The 22,036-nt window shown below is 44.2% G+C and overlaps 1 protein-coding gene across 2 annotated transcripts in view; it reads right to left on the bottom strand.

Moving 5' to 3' along the window:
- Positions 1–7,388: 7,388 nt before the first annotated feature.
- LOC126524302 (uncharacterized) overlaps positions 7,389–22,036 on the bottom strand; it is a 95,083-nt gene continuing 80,435 nt past the window's right edge. For both annotated transcript variants that reach the window (XM_050172642.3, XM_072287027.1), the window contains exons 4-6: positions 16,493–16,597; positions 7,886–7,939; positions 7,389–7,521 (exon numbers count right to left, since the gene is read on the bottom strand). In XM_050172642.3, coding sequence (XP_050028599.2) covers positions 7,438–7,521; positions 7,886–7,939; positions 16,493–16,597 — 243 coding nt within the window. In that variant the 3' untranslated portion in view covers positions 7,389–7,437. The remainder of the gene's footprint in view (positions 7,522–7,885; positions 7,940–16,492; positions 16,598–22,036) is intronic.

Raw genomic sequence — 22,036 nt, 5'->3', positions numbered from 1 at the left:
TGGAGGCAGCTTTGCGAAAGTTTAAGTAGAGAGCCTTTACTAGCCTTGTTCAATCGAACAAAAGCAACAAAGGTGTCATGTGATGCATTGCGAAACGGAATCGGCGCAGCGTAATTGCAGCGCCACCAGGACGTATGGAAGCCAGTCGAGTATGCCTCGCGGGCACTTACAGAGTGCGAACAGCGTTACCCTCAAATTGAAAAAGAGGCGATTACGGTGGCATATGGATGCGAGTTTAACCATTTTGACTATGGTCAGTCGTTTATTCTTGAAACTGATCACCATCCTTTGATCACCATCTCGCAGAAGGCCATCGGAGAGATGCCCCCTAGATTGCAGTGGTTTTTCCTGCGCCTTCTTTATTATGACGTAAAACTCCAGTTCACACCAGGGAAGCTACTGCTTCTCGCCGACATGCTGGCACGTGCAACAACCGGACCCATCACGGAAAACGACGTCATCAACGACGACACTGAAGTGCACGGAGTAAGTGTTGTCTCTCCACTTGTCCCCGGTAACAACTGGTAGAGGCTGGCTACGGAAACAAGTCGGGATGAAGAATTAAAGCAAGTTCTTGGGGACCTGGCGGCAGGAAAAGCACTCCAAGGTCATTGGAAATATATTGAAGGAGAGCTTTCTCACGTGAACGGAGTCCTCTTAAAAGGGTGCAAAGTTGTAATTCCGGCTACCGCGAGGAAAGAAACTTTGGAACGCATTCATTAAGGCCATCCGGGCATCAATAAATGCAAATCACGGGCCAGGCATCTCGTCTTCTGGCAAGGAATAAACCGTGACATAGAAGCTTTCGCACAGGCGTGTTCTGTATTCAAAACGTAGGCGCACAGACAGCCCCAAGAGCCGTTAAAGTTACGCCCAGTGCCTGATAAACCGTGGCATAGTGTCGGCATCGATATTTTCGAGCATGGTGGACGGTCGTATCTGTGCGTTTACGACGCATTATAAAACTTTCCGGAAGTAGAGCTGCTGAAAGATACTACCGCGAAGACAGTGATTGAAGCAACAAGTGCAATTTTTGCACTTGTTGAAGTTTGTTCGGATAATGGCCCACAATTTTCTAGCCACGCTTTTGCTGCATTTGCCCGAAAGTACGACTTCAACCAGACAACTTCCAGCCCTAGGTACCCCCAGTCCAACGGTCTGGCGGAAAAAGGCGTGCAACTAGTTAAGAGAATTTTAAAGAAAAGCATTCAAATGAATCAAGATTTTGGCTAGGTCTTCTTGCCGACAGATCTACTCCAATGGAATCCGGACCATCACCTGGCGAAGTACTTCAAGGAAGGCGACTACGGACAACGATGCCCGACGTCCGGCCATGTCCAGGTCGCAGCGTACAGAAGCATCGTCAGACCGACCATTCGAGCCGACAAATACCACCGCTCAACCGTCGAGACACGGTACGCATCAAAGAAGGGGCGTGGACCACGAAAGGTCAAGTCGTTCAAGCTACGGCATATCCCCGGTCGCATAACATAACCACTGAAGACAGCACATTCCAGCGGCGCAATCGGCGACATCTGCTGCCTACAGGAGAAGCTTTTAGACAGAGAGGCCTTTGTGAGTCCGAGGAGGACCTCCGCCAAGGAGCTGACGAAAGACCTTCAGCATACAGCAGCAACGATGCCGCAGTGTCAGTTGTGTTGCCAGTTGTGACCAATGCCAGCAGCCACAACGGGCAACATTCCCGCCTCATCCAACGCTCCTGCAGGCTTGCAGCAGAACCAAGAACCTGCGTTCAGAAGGTCAACCCGGGAACGAAGGCGCCCACGGAAGCTTACCTATAATCGAAGCTTTGTGCAGGTTCCCTAAATCGCGTTCTAAATGTTCATTTCTACTAATGTTCTTTCCTGTATTTCTTTCTCTCCTTTGAAAGAAAAAGGGATGTATCGTATCCATCGTATCTGGCACGTGTGTCGTGGCCGATATGTGCATCGCACATGACACATGGTGGCGAGGGAACAAACCCTCTCTCACTTAGTGTATATATACGCGGTTGTTGAATAAACGGGCATGCTTTCCGCTCCCCTTGCTTGGAGCCTCTGGTCATGTCTCGCCTGAGGCACCGCACGATACAATAACCTTGGGAGTGTTAGCCAGCGCCACCACTCACGAACCTTGGCGCTGGAACTGGAACATCTTTTCTGCCGCAGGCGTTACGAGTACGTGATCTTTTTGAGTGAAGGCGACTGGTCAATAAACCCACACGTGCTACCTGAAGGCATCAATGCTGCCGAATCCGAGACCCTCGTTATGTAGAAATTTTCTGGCACTTCCTTTATATAATGCAAGGCAGCTGCAAGGACACAAGGATGTCAAGCAGCCAGCCCAGAACGACTTCAGATGGTGCAGCGCACTCCAATGAATAAAAATACATTGCCATGTAATTTGGACAAGAAAACTAGAATGTAGGTGTATTGGGCGTACTATATGAGTAAATGTCACCAAAACATTGAAAAGATAGTTTGTCACCCCAAGATGAAAATTGCCACGTGCTCTAGGCAGTCATCTTGACATAGTATATTTGTAGTGTCTATAATGGGAAAGTCAAGGTTTAAGTATGTTGTCTGGAGACAAACACATACGAATTTGTGTCATTGAAAAGATAGAAATGTGTTTTAAAGAAAAGCTTATTAGTTTTGTCAGAAGGGACCGCTTTTTGTCTTGCCTCTCAATAAACATATCCATGTGACAAAATAGTTGTGGTACAATAACATTGTAAATTAGCTTACTGACAAATATATATTTGCATTGAGCACTGCTTGTGTTGATTGTAAAAAGCACCAGCTATGCTTGGTTAGCTGCGGACTTAATTTAACAGCACGTAAATGCAAGGGTGCAAGTACATACCCCTGTCATTCTGTATTTTAAGCTCTGACATGAAGCAGACAGATTTTCGTCTTTCCTTTTATCTATTTTTTACACCTAATTTTAGAAATACGGCTTCGTCCCACGTTCCACAAAGGTGAAGCATTGGGGGCGGAGTACCCCAGGTTTAATAAGTCATTATCGGTTACGTACATGCTCACAAAACCAGTTCAATAGAACAGCTCGTGTCTCCCGAAGCTGGAGCAAAGAGCAAGGCTTTTAACTGTATGCACCATGGTGCGCACCTTCCGTCTTAATTAGAAGCCACAGAGTCGCTGGCATTTGGAGAACTTATTTGGCGCATGTAAAATTGTGTTTCTGGTGTGAAATAGTGATAAATGTGCTTCTGGAAGGTATTACAAATTTTGATTTTTTTGACTCAATTTACTTGCCATCCAATTATGTTAGTGGAGGCAGGGGTGTGTTCAATGCAAAGAACTGAGAGCGTCTGCGTGGAGCATTTGTTCATCGATTGGCGGATGGGAACGTATAGTGTTAAGCAAAATCCTCTTAGACTGATGGCTTTTGCAGGCATAATTTTTATAAGGCAAAATAAGATTAATCCATTTTCGCATATAGTAAATTTCTGGACTTGAGATAGGGTGCACAGTGAGGTACTGCATATGTCTTACCAGAAAGGTGTATACTTGGTTTGAGACGAACACAAAACTCGGTGAAGCGCAATAATATTTTTTTTACTTTAGTACACCTTAAAGAGCGATAGGAAAGAGAGGGCAGGCAGGGAGGTCAACCAGACGATCGTCCGGTTTGCTACCCTACACCGGGGGAAGGGAAAGGAGGAACAGAAAGAGGAAAGCGGGATAGAGGGAACACTGTCTGTGCACGCAGCAGAGTGCGTGGAAATCAGTCAAGTCAAAGCAAGTGCTCCACCGATACGTTAGGCTGCCGTCAATCTTGGTGGCTCATAGCTGGTGATGCACGTTGAAGTCACCACTGAAGACCAAGCACTCCAGTAGGAAGAAAAGCTTTGGTTTCAAGTAGTTGGTTTATTGCGCAAGTATATGCGTAGCCACATGTAAAATCCACGAGCATGGAAGGGATGTGTAAAACAGGATGGCGCCCTTCCAAATTTATGATTTGCTTCCTTGTTGGTCTTTTCCACGCACCGCCCTGCCTGTACTTATGTTTATGTCACCTTTGACGCATCATGCTCTTCACGTCTGATTTTTGGTTCACATCTGAAACCATGCTATACTTCAGTTGGATTGCATTTTCACCTAGCCACAATAATTGATCATGTAATTATGCAAGCTGATCCGCAGAAGTATAGCGTTCATACCGTAATGCGGAATGAAGAGCTCCCACATATGACAACAAATTCAGTGCACAAGATTTTAATGCCAATGTTCCTTGCAGTATTACACTCATATACTACACATTACATAATATTGTAAATTTTATTTTATTTATTTGAGAAAGTGTGACGGTTCAACCCCAAGAGCACCAGGAAACTACTTTCGTGAGGACGCCAACCGAATAGGAAATATAATGCGCCTCTGTACCGCTTTGAGACCTAGCTGGATATTGCTGCAGAACGACGACAGCATACACGCTTAGAAACAATGGGGTGCTGTCCATATATTATGGGAAATATTTATAGCCAAAGCTAGACTTGCGGCCTCGCACGAGAATATACCACACATTTCTAAATGCTCTGTAGTCTCAGTCAGGAGCATCCAAACCGTGTATAGGATGCAAAAGGATAGAAAGTTGGGAGACTTGGTACGGCAACATGATCTTGAATTGTAGCGCGAAGTGACACATAGACTAGAAGCAGAGACGAGCGCTCGCCCTGTCTGCTTCTAGTCTCTGTCTGTGTCACTTCGCGCTACGATTCAAGATATTGTAGAGGATGTTATCAAATGAGCTAGTGTCTTAGAATGTGGCACAAAAAAAAAGTTTTTACACAATTTATCTACGTTACCAGCCCCATGCTTAGCAGCTCATCTGGTAACCTCTGTCACATAAGTGCATGCGTATTGCGCAAGAAATGCGTTGTTTTTTTGCCAGTAATGGGGCGCATATTTCTCTATTATCGATGGGTCAATACTTTGCGGGTTTGCGCACGTTTATTCTGTTTACCTTTTCATTGTATACTTTATTTTTGAAAAGATGGAGCCAATTGAAAATAAAGGTTATTTCTACACTGCAATACTGGTGAAACTTTAGAAAATATACTTGTTTTATTACAAGATCAGTTGTGCAGTTCATGGAGATCATTGTAAACTGAGTCTATGTGTGTGTCAGTATGTTTCTCGAATATTATTCAGTTTGTCTTTTGACGGACCATTAAACTAATGACTTTTTAACCAAAATGTTTCATTGACATCCAATTCACCAAGCATAAGTGCGGGAGCTGCTTATGAAGGGATCAAATGTTCCACACATGTAACATGGTTTCCTGAACATGGGTCTACATCGTGAGTGCGTTCGTACTGCTGGGAAGATTACAATCGCTCTGTGTTGGAGTAAAATCTCTTTGTTAGGAGGAGTACAAGCACTCTGTTTGGGGGAGTAGTAGCACTTGGTCTGGGGGAGTGCGAACACTGGGGGAGTGCTATTACCCTTGTGGTGAGAGAGTATTAGCACTTTGCGAAAGATTACTAGCACTCCCTTGGGGTATAGTATTAAAACTGTCGGGGGGATTTACTCTGCTCTTTTTCAAAGCGGTCCATCTGCTGTGGAAAAGAGAGTGAAATGTGGGACAACCAGTTGCTCCCTCAAAGAGAGTACCCTGAACTTTCTTTTTTTAGAGTGTAGCATTTTTAACACATCTTTTTAATCTTCTTATTCTTCTTCAAAACCATCCAGCCATTTCTTGGCGACTCGCCCATAGTCGGCAGGAGCCTGGCAATAGCTGCGACTGACACTGGCGGCAGCGGTGCAAAATATCGCCAAGCGACACGTCTACTGAAATGTGCCCGCAACAGCTTACGCTGTAATATATGCGCCTAAACACTAAAAGATGCGCGCGATATCTACACTCGCTGACCTGCACGTCACAGGTACTCGTGCTTCCGGTAGCGGAGAATTTGGACCGGACGCAAAAGGTCTTAACAGCCGGCCACGTGTACATTGTACAGTGACAAGGCACACGTAGTGAGAAGATGAAATTGTCTGCCAGCGCAAAACGTAATGCGAACATCCGCAATCCGCGTGCGCGTGACAGCAGAGCAGCGCCGCTCACTTGACGCAAAGCTCGACAGCAGCGCCCTCACAGTCTCCAGGAACAGGTCACCACCGGCTCGAGTGAAGGAGTTGCAAAACTAAAAGGGGTATAAACGCTGCTACTTTGAGCTTTCGCAGTCCTACCCACGGTATGATTTCCGATTGTCTTTCCACCCTGCCGGTCCGCATTTCCTTGTAATAAAGTTTCGGCCTCCTCCTCATTTCCTATTCTACAGCGAGGCGCTTTACCAGCGCGGGCGAACACGATCGCTCGCACACGCTGGTCGTCCTGTATGGTCAAGCGTCACTCGCTCTTGACCATGCACTTTACGCTACCCAGACGGCGCGTCGGATCCCGTTTGAAGAGAAGTAGTGACTGATTGCACCAAGACTGTATTACAATAACGCAGTTATAACTTTGTAATGACGAAGGAATGACGCCGACGTAACGATGAAGGTGGTATCACGACGACGCGTTGACTAGCGCATGATTACGATAGAATGACTTCGATAGAACGACGAAGGCGGTATGACGACGACAGGATGACGACAATGAGATGACGAATCTGAAGTGATGATGATGACATGACATGAATTCATGAAACAATGACAACGGCAGGACGACGGTGGAATGATCACGAGTACTTGGTGGCACATGCTAGTAGACTTGTAATTTCGGGCACTGGGTCGGCGTAAAAGAGCAGACAGACAGACAGACAGACAGACAGACAGACAGACAGACAGACAGACAGACAGACAGACAGACAGACAGACAGACAGACGGACGGACGGACGGACGGACGGACGGACGGACGGACGGACGGACACAAAGTACTTGAAGCAGTCGAATAATGCTAATCCCGTTAAAATAAACCAATTATTAACCACCTCTGCCTTCTCTTATTATGCAAAGCAGCCACACTCGCCACCAGCTTCACCTTTGCGGTGTCCCTGGCTACTGAGGTCCGGTTTGCGCAGTAAGTTGCTTCTGCAAGTGTATTCATAGCCGGCTGAACGCCCTGTCGCATGGGTCTCTTCAAGCGCGTGACCTAAGCAATGCTTGCATCGCTGTTCGTAGCTGAGTGGCCGTGACTGATATCAATGAGAGCGTTTGATTTTCCAATAATGCCATATTCCTTGCTTTATGATTCATAGTTCTGGGTGAGCTCCTAAGGCAGTAAGAGGTGAAGGCAACGCGTCTAATAAATACTACAGCATGAAAGATCGTTTGAAACTACCGATTCCGGCCACTCTTGCCTGTTGATGCGACCGTATTCAATGGAAACAAAGGCACGTATTACCAAACAACACATTGGCAGATGTAAAAAAAATATTTATTTCTATGTACATGTTCTTGTTCCACCTTCACATCTTTATAACAACAGATAATTGACGAGACGAGTTCTTCATGTTCTGGTAATGCGATAAGACAACCAGTATGAAGTACACCTGCAAGAACCAAGAGTTCGATAAGCTTAGTAAAACTGGTGTCACAACGCCTCCTAGATCAAGTTTCTCTGGCAAAGATTTTCAGAAACTACAATGATATATTATGTGCTGCGCAGTTTTCATAACGCTTGCTCCATTTCTCTTTATTCATTAAATATTCTTTAGATATAATTTGCGCTATCGCATAATGCGCAACGTATGCTTTGGTTGAAAACATCCGTTTGCTATTTCGTCAAAGCTATGCCTACCTTTCCCTAGTTAGGATAAGTTCTCAAGCCTGTGAAGCAATGCAATACTTCATGCACATGTGCGCACCTCGGACCCGCAGCAACAGTAATTGATAAAGAAGACATCTCTTCCCTACCTGTAAGCTGAACAACACCAGAGCAGCTCCCAGCAACGCGATGTCAGTCAGCACCTGAAATGTCCATTTCACAGATGTAAGATGATCGCAGTGCAATTCAAACACTCTTACTTTCTATAGCGCGTGGTGGTGTAATTTCTTATCGCTATCAGACAGCCGCAAGTTGCTCTTGACATTCACTAAAAAAAAAAGCTGATGTCTTTCAGTTTCGCATTTTATGCGATCATGACGACGCAACAATACGACGAAGGCAGCATGTTTCCGTGGTGTCCTAAAAACCATGCTATATTTAATTCAACAGCAAATACCTTAGTACCGGCTACGCCGTCTCACTAGTTACCTCCTCAGACCCGACAAATGGCCTAGACAAACGCAGTGTCCAGAACGACGCATTGTTTCGATAATATTCAGCCTACGAGAACATCGCCTGCTCATCATTGGCCAACACATTGGTTCCCCCTCTTTTCAATGAATAATTTCTTGAACTGTGCTTTTATTTGCATTAGCTAACGAGCGCAAAAATTCACCTTCTGACAACTTGTATGCGCAATATATACCACGGACTTGTGTGTCTCTCTGTGTGTGTCATATCACAAGAAGCCAACAAACACTGATACCAAGGACAACATAGGGGAAATTACTTGTGCTTATTAAATGAAATAACGAAACGATCATTTCTTTATTTCATTTACTAAACACAAGTAATTTCCCCTATGTTGTCCTTCGTATGAGTATTTGTTGGCTTCTTATGATATGACTACCAAAAAATCGGACCCCGCGGTTAAACCCCTTTCTTCTTTGTGTGTGTGTGTGACCACCGGTTGGAAGACAGTCTACTGTGTACGTTCTTGTCCTCTTATGAATGTGATTTCTGCGCTGGTTAGCTAAAATGGATACGCAATTAAAACTCGCGCCCATTTCAGCATTCCAGTAAAGCTCTTATTAATATTTAATACGGTCTTTTGGCCCACCGAGTATTCATGTTATCTTTTATGTATTTATTAGTTGATTCAGCGCTGTATTTCTGCCATATTTTTAAACGGGACTTATATTTTGATGAAAAAGCTAAACGCAGATATTCTCTGCCTGATTATCGCCCTGTCATTTATACAATGCTCGAAGGGTTAAGTCGAGTCTCAGGTAAAAATCAACGGATACAGAATTATAATAAAGGGTAAGCAACAAGTAAGCAAAGCGAAATTCGTAATACTGTATGTTTAGAGATATGTACAACACAACCTTTTGATTAAATCACAGTTTTCATTCATGCAGTGCAGTAGGTCAGGAGATGCTATTTCATTGGACGTTGTATTTATAGCTTCACTGAAAGTAATATGATTTTTTTTAATGTGGAGATAGATATTGCAGCTGTTTAGCTGGACAAATGGCGCTGTGCAAGATAATCATATTCTGAATACAGCTGCTGCAATAATCTTTACCTACAGTATGCAAATTCCATATGTTCGAGGCGTGCTAATAACATAGCGAATTATTCACAGTCAAGAAAACCACTCTCTCGCAGAACTCTGATATGATCGTTAGACTCTAACACCAACCAAAAAAAACACAAATTAGTAATCCAATTGCATTGCTAATAAATTTTTTTCTATAATTGGGAGTGCCAAATCTGTGCACATATGTTAAAAAACTTCTGCTCATCAATAGACGGGTGCGTTTTACCCCTATAAGTAGGTAAATTTCTTTTTTTTATTTCCTACTACCAGTTTGTTTTACAGGCCATAGGCAGGAGTGGGATATAGATAAATGGGTTGACAAGCTAATAACATGTGAAACACAAGAAAAAAAAAGAAACAAAGGTGGAAACAAGTAAAGCGTCATCTCGTTACAATGCAAAAAAGAAGAAACAACAATAAAAAAGTAATAAAGAAAGGAAGGAAGATATCAAAGAATTCTGCAATACAGCACATGTTTACACAATGACTTATACACACAAAAATAAGGGTGCGCTTAACATGACATGATCTATAACACATAGTATATGGAATAGGACAGAGATATGTTGATATGGATTCCTATATAGTTTTGACAAGCTTGCACGTACATGAATGTCTTATTCTTAATTTACGTTAATTTGAGAGCAACTTTTATGAAACACCACCATTCTCGCGAGTCTCTTTCTCTCGGGAAAATGCCTGTCAGCAACAATTATAACGGGCATAGCATAAAGGTACACTTCAGATTTCAGCGACTATTCTGATAGCTTCGACTGTATTGTCATCGTTTCGGCCTGCTGTACTATATTTTTCTATAGTTGAGGCTACAGAGTATCTCCAGTTTGTTTCCACTTAAGAGAAAAAATAACTTTCTTTGGGGCTTGCACGCTCTATATATTGGTCGCCCTCGCTGTCGAGCTCATTATCATTACTCTGGGTTTGGAGGCCAATTTTGTGGAAATGCATGGACCTGTAGATCTTAGTTCTGACATAGCGCTGTTGCCTTATAAGTGTCCATGCACCGGCAGCCAAGGCATCTACGCATACTCTGATGCCCGCTATGCCATTCGTTACCACATGGTTGTTGGCCTATATTTCATAATCATCATCAGCCTATTTTATGTCCACTGCAGGGTGAAGGCATCTCCCTGCGTTCTCTAATTACCCCTGTCCTGCGCCAACCAATTACAACTAGCGCTCGCGAATTCCCTAATTTCACCTCCCCATTTAGTCATCTGCCGGGCTCTACTGCTTCCCTTCCGGAACTTCATACCCATTCTGTAACCGTAATGGTCCAACTGTTACCTAACCTGCACATAACATGACCTGCCCAGCTCCATCTTTTTTCTCTTGATGTCAAATAGAATATCGGCTATACCCGTTTGCGCTTAGATCCAAATCGCTCTATTTCTGTCCCTTAACGTTATGCCTAGAATTCTTCTTTCCATCGCTCTTTTCGCAGTCTTTAACTTGTTCTCAACATTCTTTGTCAGTCACCAAATATCTGCCCCATATATTAGTACCAGTGAAATGTACTGATTGTACACCTTCCTTTTCAATGATAATGGTAAGCTTCCAGTCAGGAGCTGAGAATGTCTGCGGTATGCCATCCAAACCATTTTTACTTTTCTATGAGTTTCCTTCTCGTGATCACGGTTCCCTGTGAATAAATGACCTAGATAAACGTACTCATTCACAGACTCTAGAGGCTGACTCGCGATCCTGAACTCTTGTTTCCTTGCCCGGCTGCTGATCACTAACTTTGTCTTCTGCATATTACTCTTCAACCCCACTCTTACTCTACCTCTGTTAAGGTCCTCCATCATTTGTTGTGACTCATCTGCGTGTTGCTGAACAAGAAATGTCATCTGCAAACCGAAGGTTGCTGAGATATTTTCCGTCGATCCTAAGCATTCCCAATTTAATACCTTCAATACTTCTTCCAAGCATGCAGTAATTAGCATTGGAGCAATTGTGCCTTCTTGTCTGACCCCTTTTCTTTATAGGTACCTTCCTACTTTTCTTGTGTAGAATTAAGGTGGCTGTGGAATCTCTGTACATATTTTCCAAGATATTTATGTAGGCGGTCTGTACTTCTTGACTACGTAATGCCGCTATGAGTGCTGGTATCTCTGCTGAATTAAATGCCTTTTCGTAATCCATGAAAGCCATATAGTACTCCATATAGCCATATAGCCATATAGCCATATGGCCATTGTACTCTGCGGATTTCTCAATTACCTGACTAATGACATGGATATAAACCATTGTAGAGTATCTCTTCCTGAAGCCAGCCTGTTCCCTTGGTTGACTAAAGTTCAGTGTTGACCTTATTTTATTGCAAATTATCTTGGTGAATATTTTATATAGTACTGGGAGTAAGCTAATGCGCCGATAATTTTTCAATTGTTTAACGCCTGCATTAATGTGGATTAGTATAATATTTGCATTGTTCCAGTTTTCTGGGACCCTTCAAGTTTATAGACACTTCGTATATAGAGCCGCCAGTTTTTCAAGCATTATGTCACCTGCATATTCGATTAAATCGACTGTGCCACTCTTCCTCGTTTCATGTCTGGCAAGATCTTTCTGACCTCCTCGCTTGTTATAGGAGAAGAATACTGCTTCGAATTGAGGTATCCTGATTCCTCTGGGTACTTTACAGGTCAGTAGAGAAACCTTCCGCTGCTTTTACTATACCTTCGAGATCGCTGATGGCATTGCCCTGCTGATCTTCTAGTGTATACAACTTGGTTTCTCCCATGCCAACTGTCCTCCTCATTGATTTCAGGCTCCGTTCATTTTTACGACTTCTTCAGTCTTTCTCGCCTTCTAATTTCGAATTTACATTATTTTCGCTTTGTTGTTCAGTTTTGGCAGTTCACCGAATTCTACCTTATCTCTTGAGTTTATTAGATTGAGTCTTTATTACGTCCTTTGTTACTTTGGAGAGCTGGTCTACTGGTTGCCTTGGTACCTTGCCTTCCACTTCAATTTCTTCCTCTGGAGGCAGCCTAGTTGCGGTTTGATTCATTACCTTTATGTCATCTTCATCTCTCTGTTCTAAGACTGCATATTTGTTTCCAAGTAGAAGCCTTAAGGTGTTTGCTCTTAGCCTTACTGCTTCTAGGTTGGCCTCTTCTTTCTTGGCCAATTTTACTCTTTCTCTCTTCAAATTGAGGTGAATTCTAGCCCGCACGAACGTGCGATGACTGCACTTTACACTACCAAACGCGTCCTGCACTATGCTGGTATCGGCAGAAAGTATGAAATTAGTTTCATTTCTTCTTTCACCGTTAATGTGATTCCGGATCCACTTTCTGTTCCTGCGCATCCTGAAACAAGTGTTCACTATTCCTAGCTTATTCGTTTCTGCGAATTCTACTAGCATATATCCTTTAGCGTTCTTACAATCGACGCCGTAGTTACCGATTGCTTGTTGATTGCTGTTGATTGCTTGTTGTTACCGTCTTCCGGACAGGCCGCCATTGGAATACGAACCTGGCAACATTTAACCCTTGAACGTTATCTAGCGAGGCAAGTCCAGCAGTGCTATTGGAGGAATTAGAGGGTAGTAAATGGGATATAATAGGGCTCAGTGAAGTTAGGAGGCCAAAGGAAGCATATACATTGCTAAAAAGCGGGCATGTCCTGTGCTACCGGGGCTTAGCGGAGAGACGAGAACTAGGAGTCGGATTCCTGATTAATAAGAATATGGCTGGTAACATACAGAAATGTCATAGCATTAACGAGAGGGTTGCAGGACTTGTTGTGAAACTCAATAAGAGGTACAAAATGAAGGTTGTACAGGTCTACGCCCCTACATCCAGTCATGATAACCAGGAAGTCGAAAGCTTCTATGAAGACGTGGAATCGGTGATGCCTAGAGTGAAAACAAAATACACTATACTGATGGGCGACTTCAATGCCAAGGTAGGCAAGAAGCAGGCTGGAGACAAGGCAGTGGGGGAATATGGCATAGGCACTAGGAACAGCAGGGTAGAGTTATTAGTAGAGTTTGCTGAACAGAATAATATGCGGATAATGAATACCTTCTTCCGCAAGCGAGATAGCCGAAAGTGGATGTGGAGGAGCCCGAATGGCGAGACAAGAAATGAAACAGACTTCATACTGATTCGCATCATACAAGATGTGGACGTGCCCAGCAAGGTGCGCTGCAGTGACCATAGGATGGTAAGAACTCGAATTAGCCTAGACCTGAGGAGGGACTGGAAGAAACTGGCACATAAGAAGTTGATGAATGAGTTAGCGGTAGGAGGGAAAGTAGAGGAATTCCTGATCAAGCTACAGAACAGGTATTCGGCTTTAACACAAGAAGAGGACATTAGTGTTTAAGCAATGAACAACAACCTTGTGGGCATCATAATTGAGTGTGCAATAAAAGTTGGTGGTAACTCCGTTAGACAGGATACCAGTAAGCTTTCGCAGGAGAATAAGATCTGATCAAGAAACGCCAGTGTATGAAAGCCTCTAACCCTACAGCTATAATAGAACTGGCAGAACATTCGAAGTTAATCAACAAGCGTAAGACAGCTGACATAAGGAAGTATAATATGGATAGAATTGAACGTGCTCTGAGGAACGGAGGAAGCCTAAAAGCAGTGCAGAAGAAACCAGGAATTGGCATGAATCAGGTGTATGCGTTAAGAGACAAAGCCGGCAATATAATTACTAACATGGATGAGATAGTTCCAGTGGCTGAGGAGTTCTACAGAGATTTATACACTACCAGTGGCACCCACGACGATAATGGAAGAGAGAATAGTCTAACGGAATTTGAAATCCCACAGGTAACGCCGGAAGAAGGAAAGAAAGCCTTGGGAGCTATGCAAAGGGGGAAGGCAGCTGGGGAGGATCAGGTAACAGCAGATTTCTTGAAGGATAGTGGGCAGATTGTTCTAGAGAAACTGGCCACTTTGTATACGCAATGCGTCATGACCTTGAGCGTACCGGAATCTTGGAAGAACGCTAATATAATCCTAATCCATAACAAAGGGGACGCCAATGACTTGAAAAATTATAGACCAATCAGCTTACTGTCAGTTGCCTACAAACTATTTACTAAGGTAATCGCAAATAGAATCAGGAGCACCTTAGACTTCTGTCAACCAAAGGAGCAGGCAGGATTCTGTAAAGGCTACTCAACAATAGACCACATTCACAGTATTCATCAGGTGATAGAGAAATGTGCGGAATATAACCAACCCTTATATATTGCTTTCATTGATTACGAGAAGGCGTTTGATTCTGTCGAAACCTCAGCAGTCATGGAGGCATTACGGAATCAGGGTGTAGACGAGCCGTATGTAAAAATACTGCAAGATATCTATAGCGGCTCCACAGCCACCATAGTCCTCCGTAAAGAAAGCAACAAAATCCCAATAAAGAAAGGCGTCAGGCAGGGAGATATGATCTCTCCAATGCTATTTACAGCGTGTTCACAGGAGGTATTCAGAGAGCTGTATTGGGAAGAATTGGGGATAAAAGTTAATGGAGAATACCTTAGCAACTTGCGATTCGCTGATGATATTGCCTTGCTTAGTAACTCAGGGGACCAATTGCAATGAATGCTCACTGACCTGGAGAGGCAAAGCAGAAGAGTGGGTCTAAAAATTAATCTGCAGAAAACTAAAGTAATGTTTAACAGTCTCCGAAGAGAACAGCAATTTAGAATAGGTAGTGAGGCACAGGAAGTGGTAAGGGAATACATCTACTTAGGGCAGGTAGTGACGGCGGATGCGCATCATGAGACGGAAATAATCAGAAGAATAAGAATGGGCTGGGGTGCGTTTGGCAGGCATTGTCAGATCATGAACAGCAGGTTGCCATTATCCCTCAAGAGAAAAGTGTATAATAGCTGTGTCTCACCAGTACTCACCTACGGGGCACAAACCTGGAGGCTTACGAAAAGGGTTCCACTTAAATTGAGAACGACGCAACGAGATATGGAAAGAAGAATGATGGGTGTAACGTTAAGGGATAAGAAAAGAGCAGATTGGGTGAGGAAACAAACACGAGTTAATGACATCTTAGTTGAAATCAAGAAAAAGAAATGGGCATGGGCAGGACATGCAATGAGGAGGGAAGATAACCGATGGTTATTAAGGGTTGCGGACTGGATTCCAAAGGAAGGGAAGCGTAGGAGGGGGCGGCAGAAAGTTAGGTGGGCGGATGAGATTAAGAAGTTTGCAGGGATGACATGGCCACAATTACTACATGACCGGGGTTGTTGGAGAAGTATGGGAGAGGCCTTTGCCCTGCAATGGGCGTAACCAGGCTGATGATGATGATGATGTTAACCAGCCTGCTTTTTATTCCCTTTTGTTTTGAAGTCCCCATTACTACAATATAGTGAGTTTCCACTTTTCTCATCACTAATTCAACGGCGTCATAAAACTGATCAACTTCATGATCATCGTAACTATACGTTGGAGCGTACGCTTGTAGTACCTTTAATCTATACGTTTAATCTATCATTAAGTTTGATTACGAGTACTGCTACCCTATGAATAATGCTGTTGAATAATACTGCTCGCTATGTCCATATAGATCAGGAATCCTATCCCGTATTGCTTCTTATCTGGGAGGCTTCTATAGGAGATGACACGGCCGTTAATCAGCACTGTATAAGCCTTGAGTTCTAATCTCACTAGGGCCAATGATATCCCAAACAATGTCTGTTAGTCCTGCTGAGCTAGCCTCACTCGGCAGAGTTGGGGTGTCAAAGGTTTGCCAGGGTCAGTTTTCACAAAGTCAGTTTACACTATTGACCTTATAACTAATACAACATAGGAAATTTTAGTCTCCTTGCATTATTGAACTAATCCGTTTATGTCCATCTGTGTCAATGCGTACTCGAGGCTGTCCACTTGTGGAAGACTTCGATGCAGAGGCTGAGTGCACCGCCTCGGCAATCTTTGATTTCAATCTACTCTGGAGCTTAAACTGGATAATAACTTCAAAGTCGGCGCATCACTTTCTCCTTCTAGCATAGTTTTTTTTTTTAATTTATGGTTAGCAAACTTACCTGGTGAGTCTACATCAGATCAACTACCTAGGTTAAATTTCGTGACGGTTTATTTTTCAGAGAGTTCTCTCCCAGTTTAGTATAAAGGGCAATGTGCTTTTGTACCTGATCCTTGATGGCGATGATCGCCCGAAGGCACCATAGGATGATTAGTATAATGCAGCTCGCTGACACCCATACTATCCAAGGGATGAGGTAGTAGCGGCGATTCTGCAAAATAACATCACCATTAAGTCGTAGAAAAGCACTCACGCAAACTGAGAAATTTCTTGCAAAATGGCAGCCTCATCGCTTGGCTTTACACGAACTGCTCTACCCGGAAGTGCTTGCTTAGCCGAGCACTCAAAGAGAGCAAAATGCCGAAGCTTAAATACGTCGCTATTCAGTACCGAATGGCACGCACCTCCTGTGTGTGCGTTAGACAGGCCTGCCCACATCTATCGCACCTCCATCGGTGTTGGCTCAGCTTGTCTATTCGTTGATTTGACCGCTCTTAGTCATGTATCAATGCTCTCCTAGAGCGTTGTTTGCTCCTAATGAAAGTATTTTGTGGCGTATTAAAAGAGAAAGAGGATGAAGGCAAACGCCCTCCCAGTGCATATTACTCTGCAAAGCTTTTGAGAGATTAAAAAATCAGCTATGCCGAAAGCCTAAAACAGGAAGCCTGGTGATCCTGGACGTAGAGTGGCACTGCTCCCTTCACGGCGAGCCCATATCGCGCCACAGATAACGCAAGGTTAACGATGCTGAAGCACGCCTCTTCAGGTGGTCGCTGAAGTTGCCGATGTATCTAGTGTGCTCCAGGTGTGGACATATGTTGCCAATGTGAAATGAATGAGAGTGAAGTAATAGTGAATGAAAAATTGAGTAGTGGTTCAGCGGTAAATGCGAGAGAAATGCATTAGCGCTACGTCGCACCGCTTTGAGGTCCAGGTATTAAAGCTTTATACCGCGTTCCCCACATTCCAAAGCGTTGTTCAAAAACAGACAATCCTCAGGAGCACTATATATACGCATACATACGGACGCGTTCTAGAAAGCTTCAGATCTTCCAAACCCTCTCTACTGTTACCACGTGACTGGCTTCGCATGCTTCACACACATGCACATTTTTTCATCCGTGACACTCCTTATGATAACGCATTAATAGCACGTTACGCTAGTCACCAGCTGTTTAAACTCATCACACAGATCGCCAGATCATGACCAAGGCAAAGCAACCTGTTGGCGTACGCAGCGGCCTTGTGGGACGCTATTTGAGCCCCTAGAAAATTCACTGCAACGAAAGCCTGTCATGCATCAGAGTCCCCATGTGTAGACGTATCCTGCTTGTCTTATTCACCCTCACCCCCATCCCGTCTTTATCTGCTTTCTCCGCTGAAACCTTTAGGTGGTGGTTTCAGTGGTTGAATGATTTACTTTACACAAACCACGCGAGTGGTTATTTCTGTGCGTTATGAGCTCACAGATGGACTTCAGGAAGAAGTGTTTCTTATAAACATTTAATAGGGATCAAGAGAATTCAGGAGATAGTTTCAATGTGAGCCATACTTCCTCGTGTGCAGCCTAACTTTTGCGGAAAGGGTGGGATATCTCGCTGCCTGATGCGCCGATCTCAGTGGCAGTGCAGCCTATCTCGTCGTTTTCGCGAGCATATTTCAGTTATAGTGTAGCCAATCTTACCGTCCTCGTGGGCCGATGCCGGCGATAGAGCACTCTAAAATTATCAGCCACAGAGGCGACTAGGTATGTGTCACTGGGTAGGCGATAGTGACTTTTAGTTTCCTTTTAATCTCATATCTGGTCACCAGAAACATCGTCTGATTCAATGTAAACAGTACAACGCATAGTCACTTCATAACCATTCGCTACACAAGTTAAGTTATAGATACAACCATTCCCTACAAATCGTGAATACGTCGCATTTCATAGATGTTTGCTACGGTTGAGTATCCCCAGTTATTCTACAACGTTCACTTCTAACAACTTAATCATGGACAAGTAACGTTTATGTAGCGCACACACGCCAGACAACGCCAATATATTTAGCCTATAGCGTCATGGAATTCTCTGTGTTTGAAAACATGATTATATTGAATTTATTAGCCACGTGTGGTGTATTCTTTCTACAATTTAACATTTCTTTAGTGCTGTTGTTTGCAATGACCAGAGGACTATTACAGCCAACTCTTTATCGACGCGTGCCACCTGATCCACCAGCAGGGAAAACTCCACTTAAGCTCCCGCTCTCGCGGCCAAGGACGTGGAGCTTGCCAGCCCGGCAGGCCAGAGGTCTACTTTGACAAGTTCTTCAAGGGAGCGAGTCACTTGGTCCAACAACAGCAGACACTGAGGTTTACTCAGGCTTAGGCAATTGCTCGTCGGATAACAGCTTTGGGTCGGTGAGTAGCCAAAAGGCCAAAAGGAGGCTTATGAAGACGTCATCACCTGGGAGTACGGCAACCCTGCAGGGCACACGAGCGCTGGCACGACACCATCCTCTTCATACCTGTGGACTCTTCCATCAGCCATCGGGAATTACCCAGGCAAGCTCTCTCCATTTTCCGTGAGGAAATAGCACCAAACTAAATTAAGGAGGTCCGACGAAACACGCACAATAGTGTCTTGGCTATTGACATGAACCGAGCAAATGTGCTACACAAGCTTTGACAGATAACATAATTGAGGAATATCAAAGTGCGACCGGTTATACCAATGGAAGGAACCTGTACGCACTGCGTAATCTACAATATCGATCTGGCAATTACGAACTCGAACCTGCCCATTCTGATTAAGCTGGCATGTGAAGGAGTGATCATAGCGCACGTATGCCGCCTTGGGCACAGATACTGCGTGAAGATAGTGTTCAAGGTAGAGTGTATCTTTTCGCATGTCAAAGTCAATCATTTCCGACACGTCGTTCGACCGTTTCTCCCCAAGCCGCTTTCAGTTCACAAGTGTTGCAGGATTGTACATCTGAGGAGTGCCTGTGCAAAATCTAGTGTGCCCACATTGCATGGACTCGCACACTGCAGACGTGTGTCGCGCAACAAATATTAGGTGCTGAAACTGTGACGGGTTTCATGAAGCCATATTTAAAGACTTCCCATGTATTAAAAATAATTCGCTATCCTGAAACAAATGGTTAGGAACAGCTCAGCTCCGTTAGTGATGGAAGCGTAGAACGCGACGTTCAATTCATGCATAGGTCGTGTTAAAAAGATGAGCTTCAAGTACAAGCACACCCGATATGCCAACGAGGCCTCAAAAAGCCTTCCCTTGTAAGAGACTGGCTGGCGCTCCCGGACATCCACCCTTCCAAGGAGCGTACATGATTGATACCTACATTGTAGCAAACTTCAGTCGATGATGTGCCAACAATCGACCGCCAAATGATTCCGATGCTGCAGTCCTTATTCAATATCACTGGAGTAGTGTTGGTCAGCGTCGAAACTCCATCTGCTCGAAGGGGACTACAAGTGCTGGACTCGCTGAGCCTCGCCCTAGCAACCCTCGAGTGAATCATCGCTAACAATGGCCAATCAATCCTTAAGGTCAGAGATGCACCGATTATTCACTGGAACGCCATAATTGTAAGATATCGCATTGCAGATTTTCGCTAGTTTGTTCATGTTAATCGATTTCGAATCATCGTTATCTGCGATTCAAAATTATCTGATGTAGTCACATCATCCAGCTACGAGTCAATTACGTCCTCAAGCAACAACGACAGTAGCAACGTCGTCGTCTTGATCCGTCGTGAGCTTACTTACGTCGCACAACATGTGCAACCTCATGACAACAATCAGTGTGTCCGGCTAACCATCAAAAATAGAAAGGATACCTTTACATTGATAGGTGCTTACGTACCTCCATCAAGCCTGCGTGACATCAAAAGACAAGAAGACATAATAAAAGCGTATTGAGACATAGTAGGGATGTTGAAGAAAGCAGCAAAACTGTGAATGACGAAACTGGTGTTTTATTCGGTGAACCTACACCCTCAAAAGCAAGTTACACTCAAACAACTATAGCGGAGAAAACAGTCGGCGACCGTTGAAAATCTGACCTGCGGGTCCAGCGCGTCGACTTTTATACATGAGTTATCAAAGGTATCAAAGTAATCGCTGGTGCCCGCGTGTTTTCCAGGAAGCACTACACAATTGGCATCACTCATACAGTCAGATGACACAAGCTTCAGTGACAACAGACAATGAATAGAATCATCGATAATGTTCCTGAAACTTCAGATACATGCGGACAAGGACAAGAGAAGGACACACGAGGACAAGAGAAGGAAACCAAGGCACAACGCTACTAAAAATTGAATTTTTATTGCACATAGTTACCACATATATATCATCGTACAACAGGCCAATATCGCAACATAGATTTCTTTCCTGCACAATCATCCAATACAGGCCGCTACCAAGATAGAAACATGATTTCGTTTTTGATAGCGACACAGATGGGCAACATACAAATTTCTCTTGTCCTCGTGTTTTTTTCTCTTTGCTTCAAGTTATGCAGTACCAACTTGCCCACCAGTCTGCTGTCATTAATAAGTACACGTGTCAGTATCCTGGTACCGGGATTATCACAGTGGACTTTAACGCCCGTCAAGCCATATGGGGAAGCGCAAAGATTAACGCGGTGGGACGAAGACTCGCTTCATTTGCCTCCAATCATGGCCTCTTGCTGTTGAATTACGCTACTCCTAAATTCCTACGGGGGACAGTGTAAAGCAGCTTCCAGGACTTGACCTTTGTATCACGCCACTTTGCAAAACGAGTAAAGTGGCTTTTGGACATTGATACACATGGTGGCGATTACATCCGCATTACATGGTTAAGATCGACCGAATGTCTAGCACTCATCCAGCTTACACGCTACGAAGAATATGCTTGACTGTGTTCAAAAAACTACCGGAGGGCGCTTGTGAGAAAAGACTGTCCTCTGGGCTGCAAGAAGCTATTAAATAAGTAGCGCAGAATGCTATGTGCATGCTCACATGCTCACTGAAGTACTCGCAATTTGGCGAGGATTTGGAGTGACATCGCGCGAATCGTCAAAAGCGACGCATAAAGTCCATTCACAATCAAAGGACAGCATGGCCCACTCAAAATAAGATGCAACGTTGCATAGGTAAACTGGAATCCGAGCGATGGACAAAGCATTGAGTCCCTTGACGCCCTAAACCACTGCCTCAAATATGAAGAACAGTGAGACGCCTATGTTCTGTCCCGGAACAATGTTTCCCATTCAAGGCCGTAGCGCTCTTCCAACGCCAAGACATCAATGTAGCGGAATATTTCTGTGCTATGATTGCAGGCCGGTCAACGTGCACAAGTTCTCTTACTTTCACTACGTTCCAGGCACGCGGAATTCATTCGTGGATCTCCCGTACACCACTCGATAGCTCGACGCAGCGCTTCGCCTGGCCCAGATGGCCGCAAATGTGCCGCCGCGGTGAACAGGGGCGACGTGCATTTCTGCCGATTTTCAACGGGTCCTGGCGGGAAGAAACTGTCCCTCAAAAATGGAAGACCAGTCTCCTGGTACCACTCTTTAAACCTGAGAAGTCTCCTCTGGAGGTTATTTCAAACCACCCAATGGCGCTGGCTAGTCGCATTGGGAGATTGATGGAAC

This window comes from Dermacentor andersoni, chromosome 3, assembly GCF_023375885.2.
Source record: "Dermacentor andersoni chromosome 3, qqDerAnde1_hic_scaffold, whole genome shotgun sequence".
NCBI classification, from domain to species: Eukaryota; Metazoa; Arthropoda; class Arachnida; order Ixodida; family Ixodidae; genus Dermacentor; species Dermacentor andersoni.
Note: the sequence above shows the minus strand (reverse complement) of the source record. Positions and strands in the feature narration are given on the sequence as shown.